At 33.8% G+C, this 18,321-nt stretch overlaps 1 protein-coding gene across 6 annotated transcripts in view; it reads right to left on the reverse strand.

The window, feature by feature from the left end:
- Nucleotides 1–398: 398 nt before the first annotated feature.
- Nucleotides 399–18,321, reverse strand: part of USP15 (ubiquitin specific peptidase 15) — a 145,911-nt gene continuing 127,988 nt past the window's right edge. For 5 of the 6 annotated variants that reach the window (XM_032284471.1, XM_032284484.1, XM_032284507.1 and 2 more), the window contains 11 exons: nt 17,812–17,895; nt 17,627–17,721; nt 17,337–17,528; nt 16,541–16,656; nt 16,116–16,388; nt 15,652–15,722; nt 15,144–15,259; nt 13,955–14,104; nt 10,637–10,740; nt 5,710–5,798; nt 399–2,342 (listed from right to left, as the gene is read on the reverse strand). In XM_032284471.1, coding sequence (XP_032140362.1) covers nt 2,160–2,342; nt 5,710–5,798; nt 10,637–10,740; nt 13,955–14,104; nt 15,144–15,259; nt 15,652–15,722; nt 16,116–16,388; nt 16,541–16,656; nt 17,337–17,528; nt 17,627–17,721; nt 17,812–17,895 — 1,473 coding nt within the window. In that variant the 3' untranslated portion in view covers nt 399–2,159. The remainder of the gene's footprint in view (nt 2,343–5,709; nt 5,799–10,636; nt 10,741–13,954; nt 14,105–15,143; nt 15,260–15,651; nt 15,723–16,115; nt 16,389–16,540; nt 16,657–17,336; nt 17,529–17,626; nt 17,722–17,811; nt 17,896–18,321) is intronic. The other variant, XM_032284477.1, reaches the window with a different exon arrangement.

An 18,321-nucleotide genomic window follows, 5' to 3' on the forward strand; every position in this document is an offset into this window, starting at 1 on the left:
TAATGACAGGCATTAAAAAGAAAGTGGTCTCTGAAGAATTAGGATAGAGACCACAATCTAGGTTTAAAAGAGTTAGCTTTGATTTTTCTTTAAACCTTAAGAAAAATGAAAATATAGTCCATTAGTTGGTAGACGGCAGAAATCAAGTAAGCTCTGTGAAGGTAAGAATATTTGTTTACTGCTATATCTCCAGACTCTAAACATGTTTAATGAATAAATACTAAAGTTGAAAAAAATCAACTTTAAAACATGCCCTTAACAGTACGATTCATTTTGCTCTGACATAATTTCCTTTCTAGTATTAACTATTTATAACTAAGAAGTCTAGCATATAGTCATCTAACCATAAAGTAGGGGATTTTTATTAAAAGATTAAGAGTAAGAAATAAAAGACTAAATAAGGCCTTGAATAACTTTATTGAAATCTGTATAAATAAACATGCACATTTCAAATGTAAACTCAAGTGAACTCAAGTGCAGACAAAATTTTAACCTCTGTCATGCAGGAGGCTAGTTTACATTAAAAAAAAAAAAGAAGAAGAAGAAGAAAAAAAAAACCAAAGCAGCTTCTTAAAATACCAGGATGTTAAACCAGCTTTAATATCAAGATATAAAGCAAAGCCATGATCAACATACCTCATTTATCCTGGTCAAATGCATTTTTTTTTTAAAACTTTTAAATGCTAACATAAATAAATAATTTACCAAAATGTGCACTCACAGAGTGAACTTTTATTTACAATACACAATTTATAATCTATTGTATTTGATTAGTTCAAGTGAAGAACATTATACTTTTTGCTTTAATAGCAGTGGGACACAAAGCAATTTCTCAGGTAGTCGATACGTGAAATGTGCCCCAGCATTTAGGTTTTCTATTAAAGGCAGTATTGTATGCCAATTTACAATACATTCTTTCATCTAGATCAAAGGGAAAAAGCAGCAAATAAAAATGTTTCAAATGTTCACACATATTTTTGGCATCCTGGATCCTTGAATGTGGTGAACTAAAATCAAATTCAAGGTGTTTATGCTTTATATACTGTACAGGTTCTGACTCTGGAACATGCAAATGCCATTTCTCTTATAACAAGTTACCGTCTGAGAAAAGCTGTAAGGCTATGGTGAATTCCATCAGGAACACACAAAGAAAGTTAACAGACCTACCTTTATAGCCAATTGTCCATTAATGATTTAAAGGCCAGTATATGAAAAAAATCTCTCATCTAAGCTTGATGCAATTATTACTATGGATACAGAATACTATTAAGTCTGTCCTTATATTACAATAATTGGGAGAATTAAAGTTGCCAAATTACCATAAAATGGGGTAGAGAAAAACAGACAGCAAAAATTTTAATTTTGGACCAACACCAGATTAAAGATATGCATTTTAAAGCAAAATTGTTTTTGAATGTCTGAAGAACAGATCCCAATAGCAGTAGATAATACTTACATGTAACTGAAACATGACTTTAGATGGAATATGAAATCTAGAACCTGTTTCCACATTGGCAGTAAAATGAATATAATATTCTGGATTTTTAATGATACTACAAAAAGAAATATCTTTTCTAAGACTGTTTCTTGTATCATGATTTAGTTTTTTAATAGGCCCACATTGATTACCGGGATAAATTTGGAAATGTGGTTTCTGAAGAACGCTGCCGCAGTATTTATGCCACACTGATACTGCAGCTAAATATCATAGTAGTATATATGGCAGCCTAATGCACATGAACTAGATTATCCAAAAACTAAGTTCAGCCATAGTTTTCTTGCAGTATTATTAAAGCAAAATAAATGACCAACATCTACAAATTTAACATTTGTCATCAATTAACTCACATCCAAAAAAAAAATCAAAGGAAACATAATTAATCAAAACAGCAGCAAACTTAAAAGGGATTTATTTGTGATTTCCTATATATATTTAGCTTGTAAATACAAGACTGTAAATGTATTAAGAGACAATTTGTTAAAGTTTTCATTGTGTTTCACTTCAAGTACTGCACAAGTTAAAATCTGATAAAGGATTTACATTCGGTTATCTGAAACTCCCCATCTCAGACTTTTGTTTTAATGTGGTGGGTAACTTCATCATTTCCATAGATACCACCAGCAGGAAAGTCTCTCTTTTATGGCTTCTGGGACTTTCATTAGTTAGTATGCATACAGTTTTCATTTTCTATATCATTGTCATTATCATTGCTATCTTCATCACTTTCTAATGGGATGCCAGTGGCAGCTGAAGCACCTTTAGTTTCTCGGTCAAGAGGAAAAAAGCCAGTTCCAGTGAAAGTGTCTTGTCTCTGGTAGAAGAGTACATATGCTGCTTTGGACTGTCAAAACAAAGGATGTTAAAATGGTCACGATTCCCAAAGATCACATTAAATACATTATGAATTTTTAGCTGGTCACCAATTTTGGTGTGAGGGTATAAGTCAGATAGAAAAAACCATGCATGGTCAAATGAAGTTACTAAAATTCATTAACAATAAGACAATTTCTACTAAAGGAAGAACGGTCATCAGAATTACAAATCTTTATGTGCTTCTAAATTATTTGAACCAAGAAATAAATGCAACTGTATCACAGATTAACCTAGTTACTCTAACATGAAATAGAGTTCTATGCTTTCTTTCCTATCTTCTCTTAAGGAAGAGGTAAATTTCTTCCAATACTAGTCACTTCAACCCATGTTTGCTGTAGAGTCCAACTTTTCCTACCATCTTAAGGATACTGTTCCATCAGTCATCACTGTGTATCTTTAATGAGTCCTTATCCACTGGACTTTTCTCTTTCACATTAAAAATTACCTAAGGCTTTTCCTAAGTCCCTCACCATTCTACCTCCTCTTCTAGCTGCCATGTACCTCTCTCTCCCCCTCTTCCTCATAGGGTGATAAACAGAGTAGTCAATACTCATCATTCACTGTCATGCACAGTTCTCAACTCAAAATAATCTAGTTTTCCCTCAAACCATTCTAGTAAAATGGCTTTCACTAGGGTCAATAACTTCATAAACAACTGAAATGGGTGCCTTTTTCAGTTCTTTTGGTCAATCTCTCAGTAGCATTTAATGCTGCACTATTTCTTTCTATCAACAAACAATGTTTTGCTTTTGTGACAACACAACTCAGATGTCCTATCTCTCTGGTTTTTCCTCAGACTCTTCTGTGGACTCACTAAATCCTGACCTTTAAACATACTATGTTCTGTCCTCAGCCTACCATTGTCTCAACATGTATCCTCTCACTAGGTGACTCATTTAAACCTATGGCTTCAACTGCTGCCTGAGGCTGACAACTCAAATGGATAACCTAAATCAGTTCTCACTCATTAACTCCAGTGTTATTAGTCCAAGAACCAAACAGAAATTTCCACACAGCTATCATACAGGCATCTCAAACTTCAACAGCAACTATTCTTCCTATATTCCCAATCTTCGCGAATGGTGAAATAAGAGTCATCTTAAACGTCTCCTTCTCTGGATTTCTACAACTATGATCTTTATTATATCTATCTTTTATCAAGTTATATTAATTCTGACCAGTAAACATCTCATAAATCCATTCTCCCCTTGTTTACACTGTTCTAACTACTATTTTAATTGCTTAAATTATGTGACAGTCTACTGTATGGCTTTTCTGTTTCTTTACTCAGTGTCTTCAGTCTGCCTTCTATGATGTTCTCAGAGAGAAGTTAAGACACAAATTGAACAATGTTATTCTCTTATTTAACAAGCTAATGGCTTCTCATAGTCTGTAACAAAATGTTTAAACAACCAGAATGCCACTTTTCTTGATCTAAGTGCTAAATTTATCTCCAGCCTAATTTCTTCCCCATGTCCCTTTAAGAGCTTTTCCTTTGAGTCATATTCAATTATGTGCTGTTCCCTTAAAATGTCACGCTTTGTCATGCCTCCTTGTTTTTGTAGATACTGTTCTCTTTGGTTAGAACACCTTTGTTTCTTTTGTTTAGTTTACTCTTATTTTTTACTAACAGACTCAGGTCAGACATCTTCACCACATGAACTTCCCTGTACTACAACTTCCCTGTATTGGTCTTATCCCCTTAAACCCCAAATCTGAGTTGAGACAAAAGTTCCCTTTCTAAGTGGCTATAGTAAGGTATTTAATAGTACTTAGCTGTAACTGTTAATTTACTTATCTGTCTTCTTTACTTTATAAATTAGAGGTAGCTATCTTTTAAACTCTGGACTGAGAGATAACTGTCTTTTTTTTTTTTTTTTTTAACGGAGTCTGGCACTGTCTCCCAGGCTGTAGTGCAGCGGCGCAATCTCAGCTCACTGCAATCTCCACCTCCTGGGTTCAAGCAATTCTCCTGCCTCAGCCTCCCGAGTAGCTGGGACTACAGGCATGTGCCACCATGTCCAGCTATTTGTTTTGTATTTTTAGTAGAGACGGGGTTTCACCATGTTGCCCAGGATGGTCTCAATTTCCTGACCTTGTGATCGGGCCGCCTTGGCCTCCCAAAGTGCTGGGATTATAGGTGTGAGCCACAGCACCTGGCAAGAGATAGCTGTCTTTTTAACTCTGTTTAGAATGGAGTCCTTTGTGCATATCTATCTACCTATTTTTTTTTTTTTTTTTTTTTAAAGACAGAGTTTTACTCTTGTTGCCCAAGATGGAGTGCAATGGTGTGATCTTGGCTCACTGCAATCTCTGCCTTCCGGGTTCACGTAACTCTCCTGCTTCAGCCTCCCAAGTAGCTGGGATTACAGGCGTATTCAATTTGTTCATTAAATGAAGAATCGCTGCTAAAATGCATGGCAACAACAAATTCATATATTGTATATAAACAAGATAATTGTTTCTTTGAAGCCAAGATTAGGGCAGTGTTGTTAAAAAGACTGATGGAGGGGGTGGGCAATTTTAGGATGTTTGGGCTGGGAGAGTTAAGAACAGAATTGAATTTCTTTTGCAGAACAAAAGAAATTAGGAGTTTAAGTATAAACCAAAAATGTGGTTAATTCAGACAAACACAATTTAAAAAATATTTATAGTGTTCAAGTCTCTTTTTTATCATAGATATAGGGAGACAAGTAACAGGATATGTATATGTATGTATCTGTATGTACATATATGTATACACATACACAAAACCATACTGAGTCAGCGGTGAATGATAAACTGATGTTAAGTGTGAAGAGATGGAACTTCCTAATTTTTCCACTATTCAGAAAATATTAACGTAGCAAGTACACAAGCATTAATATTTTAAAGATCTGTAGTTTGTTTTATCAAATTATGTCATTTTTAGTTTAAATACTTAATTTTCATAAGGCAGGATAAGACTTCAAAGATCACAGGTGTATGAAAAGGTATTTCAGGGATTTTTCTTCTCCTGTTTAAACATTCTGGCTTTGAGTAGTCAATGTCTAAAAAGTTAAGAGCTGAATCTACTTTCCAAAGAAAACTTAATTATTTTTATTAGAAACTCCATGTTGAAAACTACTAAAATTTTTTTCACCTTGCAATTTATGCTTTTATTAGTGGGCAAATTTAGAAGACAAATTTCTATTTAGGGGACAATTTGACATTTCTTTAAATAAGAATTGTCACTTTTAGCTACTCAAGCTACTAGAGTATAGATTACAGTGTTCCATGGGCCCCTTTTACTAATTTATATTCACTCCTTAAAACAGTGAATCCCATAGTTTTCAGGAAATGTAAGACAAGCTTACCACAATTTGGTCTTCAGATGCAGTGGAGACACTACTGTCATCAAAGTAGTACCATTTTCCATCATCTTTATTTTTTGCAAAAGCAGTATCTAATGAAAAAAATATAATCACTGTGACAAAAATGATCTTGGTTTTCTGGGGACTTCTCAAAAGCCTATAATCATCTATATAAGGAATATCTATTAAAACTGCCTGACAATCATCTATGAGGCTTATTTATTACACATTCAATTGACTCAAATGATTAAAGGTATTTTAGAATAATTTTCACAATTAGATGCCTAAAAAAATTTTCATGTAAGTTTAAACATACTTTTTTCATCTCAGGAAAAAACAGATTACTTTTAAATTCACAGAATAGCACTAATGACAATAAATGGTAATGAACATTTATGTAGTGCTTACTTTGTACCAGGCATAGTGTTATACACTTTACATGTATCATCTCATAAAGAAGGTATTATCGCTATTATTCTCCCCACCTTAGAGTTTGGAAATTAAGGCATCAAAAAAAGGATAATTTACTGAAGGTAGTATAGCTGTTAGTTAGCAGTTAGGATTTAAACCTAGACCTGTTTCTGACTTCAAAGTTTGAAATTTCCGCTATTATTAAATTTTCTATGACAATTTCTTTTCTGATAGCTCTACTCATTAAGCTATATATATATATTTTTTTTAAATGCCAGAATCTCTTTCAGTTTTTAACAAAAGTACAATTGGTCCTCTGCATATAGGGGTTCTGCATCCCTGAACCCAGCCAACCACAGATCAAAAATATTTGGGGGAAAAAAATTCCACAAAGTTCTGAAGAATAAAACTTGAATTTGCCATGTACTGAGTACTATGTTGAATTCATGTGAATGAAGTGACATGCAGGCATCGTATTAGGTATTCTAAATAATCTACACATACAAGTATATGAGAGGATGTGAAAAGGTTATATGCAAATAGTACAATATTTTATATAAGGAATTTGAGCATCTGTGGTATCCACTGATACATAGGGATAGACTCTACAGAGCAAGAAAAAGGCAAAAAGTGATTAATCCGTATAATTTTTAAAGAACTACTTTATCTTTAAGTAAAAAAAATGCCCCTTTTCCCATCCCATGTCTTATGTAAACTACCCAGTAAATGAAGAAATGAAGTTGCAACATGTTCCTAAAAAAATTATCTGTAGTCATTGCTTCTAAAAAATGACACTTTGTAGGGTATGGTTTCTAAATAATTCTTCCCATCCTAAAGTAAAAATTATTATCCTTCCCATTCATATATAAATAAGAAATTGAGGTATTATCCTTAATACGGCTAAAACCAAAGGGCAATATTCTCTATTAAGTTACCTGTTTGGATGATGTTCAGAGGGAATGACATTATTTTGAAAGTAAGGTAATTATTATCTTTAGTGAAGCTTCATTGGAAGCCAGAAGAAAATTCAAAAGACAAACCAATCAACCAACCAACCAACCAGGCAACCAGCCAACCCACCACAATAAAATAACAGCTTAAATTCTAAGTTGTTTAGTTAATGATTTAACTGAGCACCTACCCTATGGAAGAAATGTTTCGTATACTACCTGCTGTTGGTTACCTCTCCTCAAAAGTCAACCATGGAAAAAAAACCACAGAAGCAGAGGGAAGTTAAGGTCAAAGAAGCTAACAAAAAAACTGAGAACACTGTTCTCAATATGTCACTGATATGATTAACGGCATATCAGAGTGAACTAACTCAAGGATATTTCTGTGTGCATGCAAGATGACTGAAGAATGCGACAGAATGGCTGGAGGCAGAAATGAGAAGACAATTTGGAAGAAAGCTTTTAAATTTCATGCTTCAATCTTTGTCACAGAAATTAGCAATATTCAGGCTACCTACATCAGAGTCTTATTGCTGTTGGGTTAGCCCTGTTGGGCTAACAAAATATTTCACACCTAATATGATTGTACCCCATGCACTCTGGTTAAAAATCAGCCTTGGTGAGGAGTAGAAGGAAACAGCAGTGGGCTGAACAGCTTCCTTTGAGCACACCCTTCCCTATTTTCTCCCCTTCCAGCTACATATAGGACCTCTGCTAAGCTGTTGCTGTGTATGCTGTATTGTTTCTTGACCTGTATCCTGTCTTAAATCTAAGTCAACCTGGTGCTGGGTGAAGCCTTTTGTGTGCTGTGAGTTTGTCAATCTCAATCCAAGACGACTGCAGAGCAGATGCTGCATTTAGATCTGTGTGATTTACATGAGATACATTCAACAAAAAGGCACAGAGAGTTTGTAAATTAAATGATGATATCCAAAAGAAAGCTAGAGTAACACTTGTAATATCCGAGAAAAGGAAAAAAGGGGCAAAGAATGTCAAATCCTGGTGTAAAAGGAACAACACAGAAAGAAGAGCTACCCATTATGAACATAAATGTAATTATGCAAAATATTAATAAGGACTAATAAAACTGTTGGGAGAAGCAGGTCAATCAACACTTCAGTAGGAGTCCTGACAAATTCCTCTCAGGAATAAAATGAACATAAAAAATAACCAGGGAGAGTAATGGTTTGAATACAGTTGATAAGCTTAAGCTATCAGAGATACAAAGAACTCCATATCTAAATGGGAAATGTATATATTTTTCTAAGCATATAAATATTTAAGGAACAGACCATGTATGTATTAAGATATTGGGAACTTTCAGACTCCTAAAGATTAATAAAGACAATGTTCTCAACTGCTATGTAATAACTGAAAGTAAGAACAAAGTGACAAACTTTGTATATTTGTAAACTAAACATATGATTAAATAACATTGGGCTAATTAGGAAATCATAAAGGAAATTAAAACATACACACAACTGAAAGACAATAAAAATATGAAGTACAGCTAAAGCAGTACTTAGCAGAATATTTATAGCCTTTATTTTCGGCCTTCAATATAGGAGAAACAATGAAGAGCAAAAAGGTTAAGCATTTAACTCAAGAAATTATAAGAAGAGTAACATAGAAACCCAAAGTAACAAGAGGAACCATACAATGAAGGGAAGAGAAGAAATCAATTAGATAGAATAAATACATACAGGTGAGGTGTGGTGGCGTGCACTTGCAGTCCCAGCTACTCAGAAGGCTAAGGTAGGAGGAACGCTTGAGCCCAGGAGTTCAAAACCAGCCTGGGCAACATAGTGAAACTCCATCTCTACTAAAAATGCACAAAAATTAGCTGGGTGTGGTGGCCTGTAGTCCCAGCTACTCAGGAGGCAAAGCTGGTAGGATCATTTGAACCCAGGAGGTAGAGGTTGCAGTGAGCCAAGATCATGCCACTGTACTCCGGCCTGAGTGACAGAGAGAGACCCGGTCTCAAAAAAGATAAATAGATAAAAAAGAATACATACATACAACAAAAATAAAAATCTGATAAGATGAAAAGCTAATTCTTTGAAAAGATTAATAAGAGAGAAATCTGGAAAGACTAACTTTTTTTTTTGAGATGGAGTCTTGCTCTGTTGCCAGGCTGAGTGCAGTAGTGTGATCTCAGCTCACTGCAACCTCTGACTCCCTGGTTCAAGTGATTCTCCTGCCTCAGGCTCCCAAGTAGCTGGAATTTACAGGCAGGCGCCACCAAGCCAAGCTAATTTTTGTATTTTTAGTAGAGGCAGGGTTTCACCTTGTTGGCCAGGATGGTCTCAATCTGCTGACCTCGTGATCCTCCTGCCTGCGCCTCCCAAAGTGCTAGGGTTACAGGCGTGAGCCACCAAACCCAGCCAGAAAGATTGACTTAAAAAACAACAACAACAACAACAACAAAAAAAAAAAACAGAGAAAAAGAATGAAAAAAGACAAAAACAGAGTAATGTAAGTATTATAAACAGTTCTTAAATTAGAAAACGTAAATGAAATGTATACATTTTTAGACACAAAGATAACATCAAAATATACACAAAAGGAAAAAGAAAACTGAACACACCAATATGCATGACGTAAATAAAAACAATTATTGTAAACCTAGATGGCTTTACAGGTTAATTCTACTACACTTTGATGAATAGTCAATTCCTGTATTGTACTAGATGTTCCAAAAAAACAGACAAAGGATAAAGCATCCTAGCTTGTTTTATGACTCTAATCTTTATTCCAAACTAAGATAAATGAAAATATAAAAAACTTACAAGACCATTTCACTTATGAATGAAACTGTTGACAACCCTAAATAAATTGGACTAAATCCAGCTATGTATCAAAAGATATACAAAGATAAGTAGGATATATCCAAGGAATGCAAATATTGTTCAACAGAAAAATCGATCACTTGCAGAATGTAGAGTGGAACAATCTGACAACACTTACTTAAACTCAGCAATCTCACTTTTGGGTATGCAGCCCAAAGAAATTCTTACATAGGATACCATAAACAATTGTTTATCAGTCTTACAGTGGTAGAAAGTGAAAGGCAATTTAGAAGTCCATCATGAGATAAGTGGAGAGATAAAATATGGTAGATGTAAATCATGAGCAGTGAGTGAGAAACAACTGACTAAACAGACACAAAATAACATAGATAAGTCTTAGTAAGAGTCAAGACCTAGTGAGAGAGATACCACAGTACTAATTATATAAATGAATAAATATTAATGATTTACAAGAGTATATGCATCAAACATGTTAGAAAGCAAAGGGGAAGGAGACTGTGGAGGGAAATGCACTCTAAATAAGACAACAACATTCCCTCCTGGGCCCTGAACTGAGGAGTATGATGAACTCAATCCTCTATATCAAGTGTGAAAAAAAAAAAGGTTCAAAAGCTGACTCATTCATTAATCAATATTGAACTACTATATGCAAGACACATCTGATATTTTATCCTTAAGAATTAATAAATATCTTAAAGAAAAAAGTCTGGAGTTCTTCAAACACCATGATTTGGGTAAAAAGGCAAACTGTCAACTTACAGTGTCCTCCTCCCATCCCTCCATAGTGGTTGGAAACAGCAATCAAATTATAGCGGCAAGGACCTGCATTTGGATTAATTAAGAATTCCGACATATCCAAGTCACTGTTTAAAAAAGAAATCAAGTTAATTTTATTTTGTCCCTAAATGCAATGAATTCTATTCCCTTCTGCCATTGTTGTTTGACATATATGTGTATGTGTGTGTGTGTGTGTGTATGTGTGTGTGTGTGTGTGTGTGTATATATATATATATATCATTAAAGAAATTGTGAGTCAAGTAACTTACAAAACAAATCATACATGTACCTCTGAGATATTAATGTTTTGGCAAAGATTTGTTTATGGGTTGAAAATGTTAAAATGTTTTATTGAGTATATCATAGAGATATCTGCACTCTCATGTTCGTTGCAGCAATGTTCACAACAGCTAAGATCTGGAAACAACAACCAAATCTCATTGATTTGATGGAACTACATGTTGCAATGTTGATGGAACTAAGTGTCCATCAACAGATGAATGGTTAAAAAAAGTCTGGTACATATACACAATGAAGTACTATTCAGCCATAAAAAAGAATGAGATCCTGCCATTTCCAACAACATGGATGGAACTGGAGATCATTATGTTAAATGAAATAAGCCAGGCACAGAAAGATAAACATCACATGTTCTCATTTGTGGGATCTAAAAATCAAAACAACTGAACTCATGAACAGAAAGAGTAGAAGGATGGTTAACAGAGGCTGGGAAGGGTGGGGATGGTAATGAACTAAAAAAAAAAAAAAAATGAATGAATAAAACAACTATTTGATCACACAATAGGGTGACTATAGTCAATAATAATTGTACATTTAAAAATAACTAAGAGTGTGATTGGATTGTTTGTAACAGAAAGGATAAATGCTTGAGAGGATGGATATTCCATTCTCCATGATGTGACTATTCCACACTGCATAAAAACATCTCATGTACCCCACAAATATATACACCTACTATGTAGCCACAAAAATTAAAAAATAAATAAATACAAATGTTGAATGTTGTTATTCAGATTAATGTTTTTATGCTAACACATTTAATTCTCAGTATATCACGAGAAAAAGCCATCACTATTTACCACCTGGGTCCAATGGATCTTTATTTTAAAGTCTATTTTATAAAGTAGTTTATGGGCAGGGTGGGAGGTTAAAAAAAAAGGAAGTGATTTATATGAAGAAAAATACAAGAATAGTGAAAACAACTTTCTCAGAAGTTTTAAAAAATATTAATATATCAAACCCTAATTTTTATTCTACATTTGTTGGCTTTGATGACCTATACACCTGAAATGGGCAACATCCTTTGAATGTAACTGACTAATCATAATCTATCATTCAAGAACCTGGAAAATGACCATCTTGTAAATAGGTTATTATTATTTCTGGTTATTCTTTTTGTATTTGCATCATTAAAAAGCAATAATGATTCTAATTTTTAAATACATCTCTAACAGATTCTAGTTTGTCATTACTCCTGATTCTTTTTCTTATTCTTACATTGCCAAATGCTACATTATAAAAACTTTTAATGGCTCACTATTTTGTTAAAAAGAAAATGAGCTTTTTTTCATTAAATAATTATATATAATTTTCATTTTTAAATTTATAACCATCAATTAGAATGAGCAATCTAATAAATATTTTGTTTTATGTAATCTATTTACTTCTAGTTACCTTTGTAGATACACCTGCCATTAGCATTTGTCCATTTACTAACTGTATCAAGTAAATTTTAGTGCACAAATACCACAGAATGTAAAATAATACCATTGAAAGTTCTCTTTGCAAAATGGGAGAGTACAAGTTCTTGTGCAAAATATTGTGTGACAAAGTCCTTCCTGTTGAATGACTAAGTGATTGAGAATACAATGTTCTCTTTTTGTCATTCTGAATTTACAACTGTTTAGTAAAAGCAGGGGGTAAAAGAAAAAAAAAAAAGAATATGAAGATGTATAGACTTTTTTTTATATCTTTTTACAGACAAGATTGGGGTGCATTCAAGTTGGTATGGCCATAAATATATCTTTTTACAAATATGATGTCATATAGTGGCAATAGGAAAACTGAAGGATGATGCAATAGGGATGGTTTATTTCACTACTGTGTTATCCTTCTAAACAATTCCATTATTCTGTTTTATTTTAGTCTCTTTGAAAACAGCATATTAAGGGCTGGGCAAGGTGGCTAATGACTGTAATTCCAGCACTTTGGAAGGTCAAGGCGGGAGGATCACTTGAGGTCAGGAGTTCGAGACCAGCCTGTTAAATATGGTGAAATCCTGTCTGTACTAAAAATATAAGTGATGGCAGGTGCCTGTAATCCCAGCTACTTGTGAGGCTGAGGCAGGAGAATCACTTGAACCCAGTAGGTGAAGGTTGCAATGAGCTGAGACTGTACCACTGCACTCCAGCCTGGGCAACAGTGTAAGACTCCGTCTCAAAAGCCAAACAAACAAAAAACCAAACTGGCATATTTAGGAATAAGTGATGAGTAATGATTAAATAATTCCTAGGATAAACAAAATCACTAAGTACCATAAAGTATCTTAGATTTATAAATCAGACCAATTAACCCATAGATAATGTAATACAGAAGGAGTTTTATTATTTTTTAAAAGTATATTTTCGGCCAGGTGTGGTGGCTCACGCCTATAATCCTAGCATTTTGGGAGGCAGAGGTGAGTGGATCACCTGAGGTCAGGAGTTCAAGACCAGCCTGGCCATCATGGTGAAACCCTATCTTTTAAAAAAAAAGAGTATATTTTCTCTTTGGTCTTTGGAAAATCTCTAAAAAAATAAAATAAAAATTTTGAAACACCGATCCTTATAAATCATTAGAACTACTCAAAAACAAACTTGAAAGCTGAAATTGGGTCCAATGACATCTGATGTTTACTAAAGGATAATAACTATGGCCAGGCCTAGTGGCTCACACCTGTAATCCCAGAACTTTGGGAGACCGAGGTGGGCAGATCACGAGGTCAAGAGATTGAGACCATTCTGGCCAACATGGTGAAACCCTGTCTCTACTAAAGAAATACAAAAATTAGCTGGGCATGGTGGTGCTCGCCTGTAGTCCCAGCTACTTAGGAGGCTGAGGGAGGAGAATCACTTCAATCTGGGAGGTGGAGGTTGCAGTGAGCCGAGATTGTGCCACTGCACTCCAGCCTGGTGACAAAGAAAGACTTTGTCTCACACACACACAAAAAAAGAATAATAACAAAAAGCATCAGTTCGAAAGAAGAGTTGCCCAATGCTTATAAGTACAATTAAAACTTACTTGATAGGAAAATCAACTAAGGTATCCAACTTGTCTCTCATATATCGACTGTAAGAAAATCTCTTGAGATGTACCACAAGTACCGGAGGCAGGGACCACAAATCCAATTTCTTTGTGGCTTGCTGATGTTCTTTGCAATTCGGACAATACCTAAGAATAAAAAGAAGCATTTAAAGCTTGAGAGAAGTACAAACAACCCCCATTAATGAAAATAACAGACCAGAAATGTTTGGAAAGTTCTACATTTATTCAGTGGGCAATTATCGTATGCCTAATATGTACTAGGTTGAAAGCAACTCTTTTTCCTATTTTTATTTTCAACACATTTTTCAAATAGATTTAACCATTATAAATTAATATACAAATACATATTGAAATAAATAATGAGGACTAGATTATTTCTTTTTTAGTATGAGAAAAAGACATAGATCGCAAATTTGTGCTGGAAGTTAGGTATTAGAAAATCTGAAAACTTCTGGGCTGTAATGGAACACCACCACAAAATATATCCCTATACTTTTCCTAAAAAGCTTTTCTCAAAATGATTACATAGCTAAAATTTCTTGGAAAAAAAGTAAGATGAATTATTAACAGTATAATGACTATTATGGAAAACACAGTAATGAAATTAAGGCAACACTATAATAGGTTTTTATTTTTTAGTTTTTTTGAGATGGAGTCTCACTCTGTCAACAGGCTGGAGTACAGTGGCACAATCTTGGCTCACTGAAACCTCCACCTCCTGGGTTCAAGCGATTCTCCCGCCTCAGCCTTCTAAGTAGCTGGGATTACAGGCAAATGCCACCACACCCAGCTAATTTTTTTGTAACTTTAGTAGAGACGGGGTTTCACCATGTTGACCAGGATGGTCTCGATCTCTTGACCTTGTGATCGCCCGCCTTGGCCTCCCAAAATGCTGGGATTATAGGTGTGTGCCACTGCGCCCAGCCTGTAATACTATTTTTTAAAACATTCCCATCCCTCTTAAGAGGCTATAACTTACTATATAAAGAAAGCTTTAGTATTTAAAACCAAAGAGCTTTAAATACTAAAGCTTTCTAAAGCTTTAGAAAGCTTTAGTATTTATTATCAAAAGGAATTTAGTAATTACTTTTCAACTTGATGTGGCACACAGCTCAGAATAAATTCTTAAAGAAAACAAAAACAATTATTTAATTTTGTCTCTTACCAGGGATCTTCAGCACCTAGCTTTTCTTTTGTTGTAAAAAGTTCAATGCAATCTTTTAATTTCACAAAGGGTTTTTTAGGAGGTTTATACTCCACACTTTCATGTTTTTCAAAGTCCTAAAGAGAAGTATTTCTTGAGTTAAGAGAACAAATGAAACAAAACTCATTTTAGTGATACCATCTTACTATGAATAATAATGAAAACTCCTAAATTTTCTCAAAAGAATCATAAAGCTTCTTTCAGTTGAGATTTATACCATACTTCTAAATAATTCCTTTATACTCCTATATGGATGACCAAAGCATGTTCAAAACAAACTTTGAATCTTTAAAAAAAAAAAAAAGGTATTTTTGCAAAGACTTTCTTTTTTAGTTCATGACTAATTTTTTACTGGCAAAATAAATGTATTTGGTGCAAGCAAAGAATGTAACAAAACAGTATGATTATCTCTGGTAATTACGTAAAGTAAATCAAGGATAGGTAAATGAGTGAGCGAGTGATGACTTACCTCAGCAGCATTTTCATCAAAATATCTTTTTTTCAAATCAGGATCCCAATCCAAAGCAAGAAAAGATCTTTCTAAGGTGGAAAACATATTTTTTCTTTAAAATTTAATATGTCTTAGTATTAAAATATATTTTATGTTAGGATATATATAAGAATAAATAAACAGCATCTTTTCTACTTGTACCAGGTGATTAGGGCTAATAGCAGTTTCCGAGTCATTGAAATAATTTAAGAGTTTTAAAAAAGACAGAAAACTTAAGCATAAGTTCAATCTCCATTTATAAAACATAGACACACATTTTACTCTACTAAGATATTAGGGCCTTTCATATGAAATTTGAAATAGAAAAGTAAATGGCAGTTTTCTTGACAGAGCTGAATTTCATGGTTTTTAACTAAAACAAACAAACAAACAAAAAGTGCTCTGCGTGTTTAATGTTCAAGCCATTTTTCACAAATACTTACCATCTAGCCTAAGCTGCCTATCATCAAATCTTATATGCCTGGTATCATCTTTGATGTAGTTGATATCAGTATTGCCTAAGTTGTTGAACTGGAATGTAAACAATCGTTTTTTGTGTCCCGTGAGTTGACCTTTGCAAGTGTCCTCAGTACATAATCCATTTTCAGAATCATTATCTCCTCCAACTGAATCTTCAGACTGACTGTTTTCATTCTCTGAGGGAAGTTCTTGATCCTGGCTGGATTCATCATCTGGCTCATCTGTTTCCATTTCACCTAATTTCAGATATTAGAGAGCTTTAGATAAGCCCAATGTTATATTTAGGTTTGCAGGTATTTTTTATTTCTTTAATTCCCACTTTCTTAACTTTTTCTCTGAAGCAATTATCTAAGTGAAACATTTTTATAAGTTAACAGAAAAGTCTTACTTGGTGAGCCTTCTTCATGTATGCCATTTGGGCCATTCCCATTAATATTTTGGTCCTTACAGCAGTGTAGGGATCCTTCAGTTTCTTCAGTTTCAGTAGATATTTTGACATATCGGCTTAAATAAAATCAGAAATCAAACAAGTTCAGTACTACAAAGATAAAAACTTTAAAAAAAGTTTTCTATCAGTAAAACAAAACTTTTTAATGTGATAACAGTGGTCACTTAGCTGATTCAAGGATGAATTCAAACTTACAGTATCATAAGTGTAACTGACTAGTAATTTGTTTTGCTTGTCATTATAAAAATAATTAATAGTTACTTTTAGGTTAAATGTCAAATGTTTGTTGCAAATAATTTCTCAACTTATCCTCATTTAGACGGTATATATTATTGCTAAAAACACTTATATTTGTATAATGTGACCTATATATATGGGTTATGAAACTATAACAATTAGATATGCAAGAAAGAATACTAAATATATCAGCATTCAAGGGTAAAAGAAAGGAATCAAATAACATTTTTGATAACTTTATAATTTAAATCAAGAGTTTTAGGAAGGCAAAAACTAGGCTGCCTTACAATACTATTAATCATGAACTGGTAAGAAATGAAGCATTTGACATTTGTTATTGTTTTACAAATAATAAACAAAATTTATTATTAAACAAAATTGAGATAATACAGACTTGTGTAATTATATTCTGATAGTACCTTTTGTGTTTATTTTTACCAGCTATTTTATATTTTATTCCCATATTTATTTTGTCAATATAGAATTGTCTGGTTCTTACCACATTCTCAAGAGCAGGAGATTATAAAGTTTGTCTTCAGTATTGTTTCGTGGTACAGCCATAAGAAAAGGTTGACCAAAAAGTGAAGAACCCGTATGGTGGGTATAACTTGAGTGTCTGAATTTTTCTCTTAGGCAAACAGGAATAATCACATGCTCTGTATCTTCGGTCCTATTGATGTTAATTTCAAACCTACAAGGACAAAACTGACCATAAACTCTCAAAATTTTATGTTACTTCTTTTGATTTTTTTTTCAAGTAATATTTTGCACAATGAGTTTTATACTTACACATAAATATCATCCCGTTCCATAATACTACTAAGGTTTTCATCCATAGCGAATATTCTGTGAAATCTATGATTGTATATATCAGTAACTATCATCTAGAAAGAGAAGAATTTCTATTAAACTGGTTTTACAACACTGAGAAACTAAATGCCAACTTGTACACTTCAACCCCAGAAACATCTTACCTTATCTGCAGGTATTCCTGACAAAGTAGACAATGCTGTACAAAGATCTAATATGTTTCCAATTTTGGGGACAACCACTTTGTACTAAAAAACAAACAAAAAAAATTGTTAAAAATGTATTATTTTGGGAAAAAAAATTCAGTAAATGAGAGTGACCTCATGGTTGTTTCCTCATATTCATTTGGCTCACAGTGTTTGTTTCCAATCTTGCCACCATCCTGGATCCTAGGTGACAATGTCCACATGGATAATTTGTCCTAGTCTTATCATTCCTTGGCTCCTCAATTCAAAGGTCTACACTTGCATTCATTCAACCTTAGTCAACTTATTAGATCATATCATCACTTGAAACTGCTCCCACTTTTGCTATTTTTTTTTTTTTTTTTAAGGACAGGGTCTTACTCTGTTGCCCAGGCTGGAATGCAATCACATGATCTTGGCTAACTGAAGCCTCAATCTCCCAGGCTCAAGCCATCTTCCCACTTCAGCCTCCCTTGTAGCTAGGACTAC

This window comes from Sapajus apella, unplaced genomic scaffold, assembly GCF_009761245.1.
Source record: "Sapajus apella isolate SASKATOON/1434 unplaced genomic scaffold, GSC_monkey_1.0 scaffold2, whole genome shotgun sequence".
Lineage (NCBI taxonomy): Eukaryota > Metazoa > Chordata > Mammalia > Primates > Cebidae > Sapajus > Sapajus apella.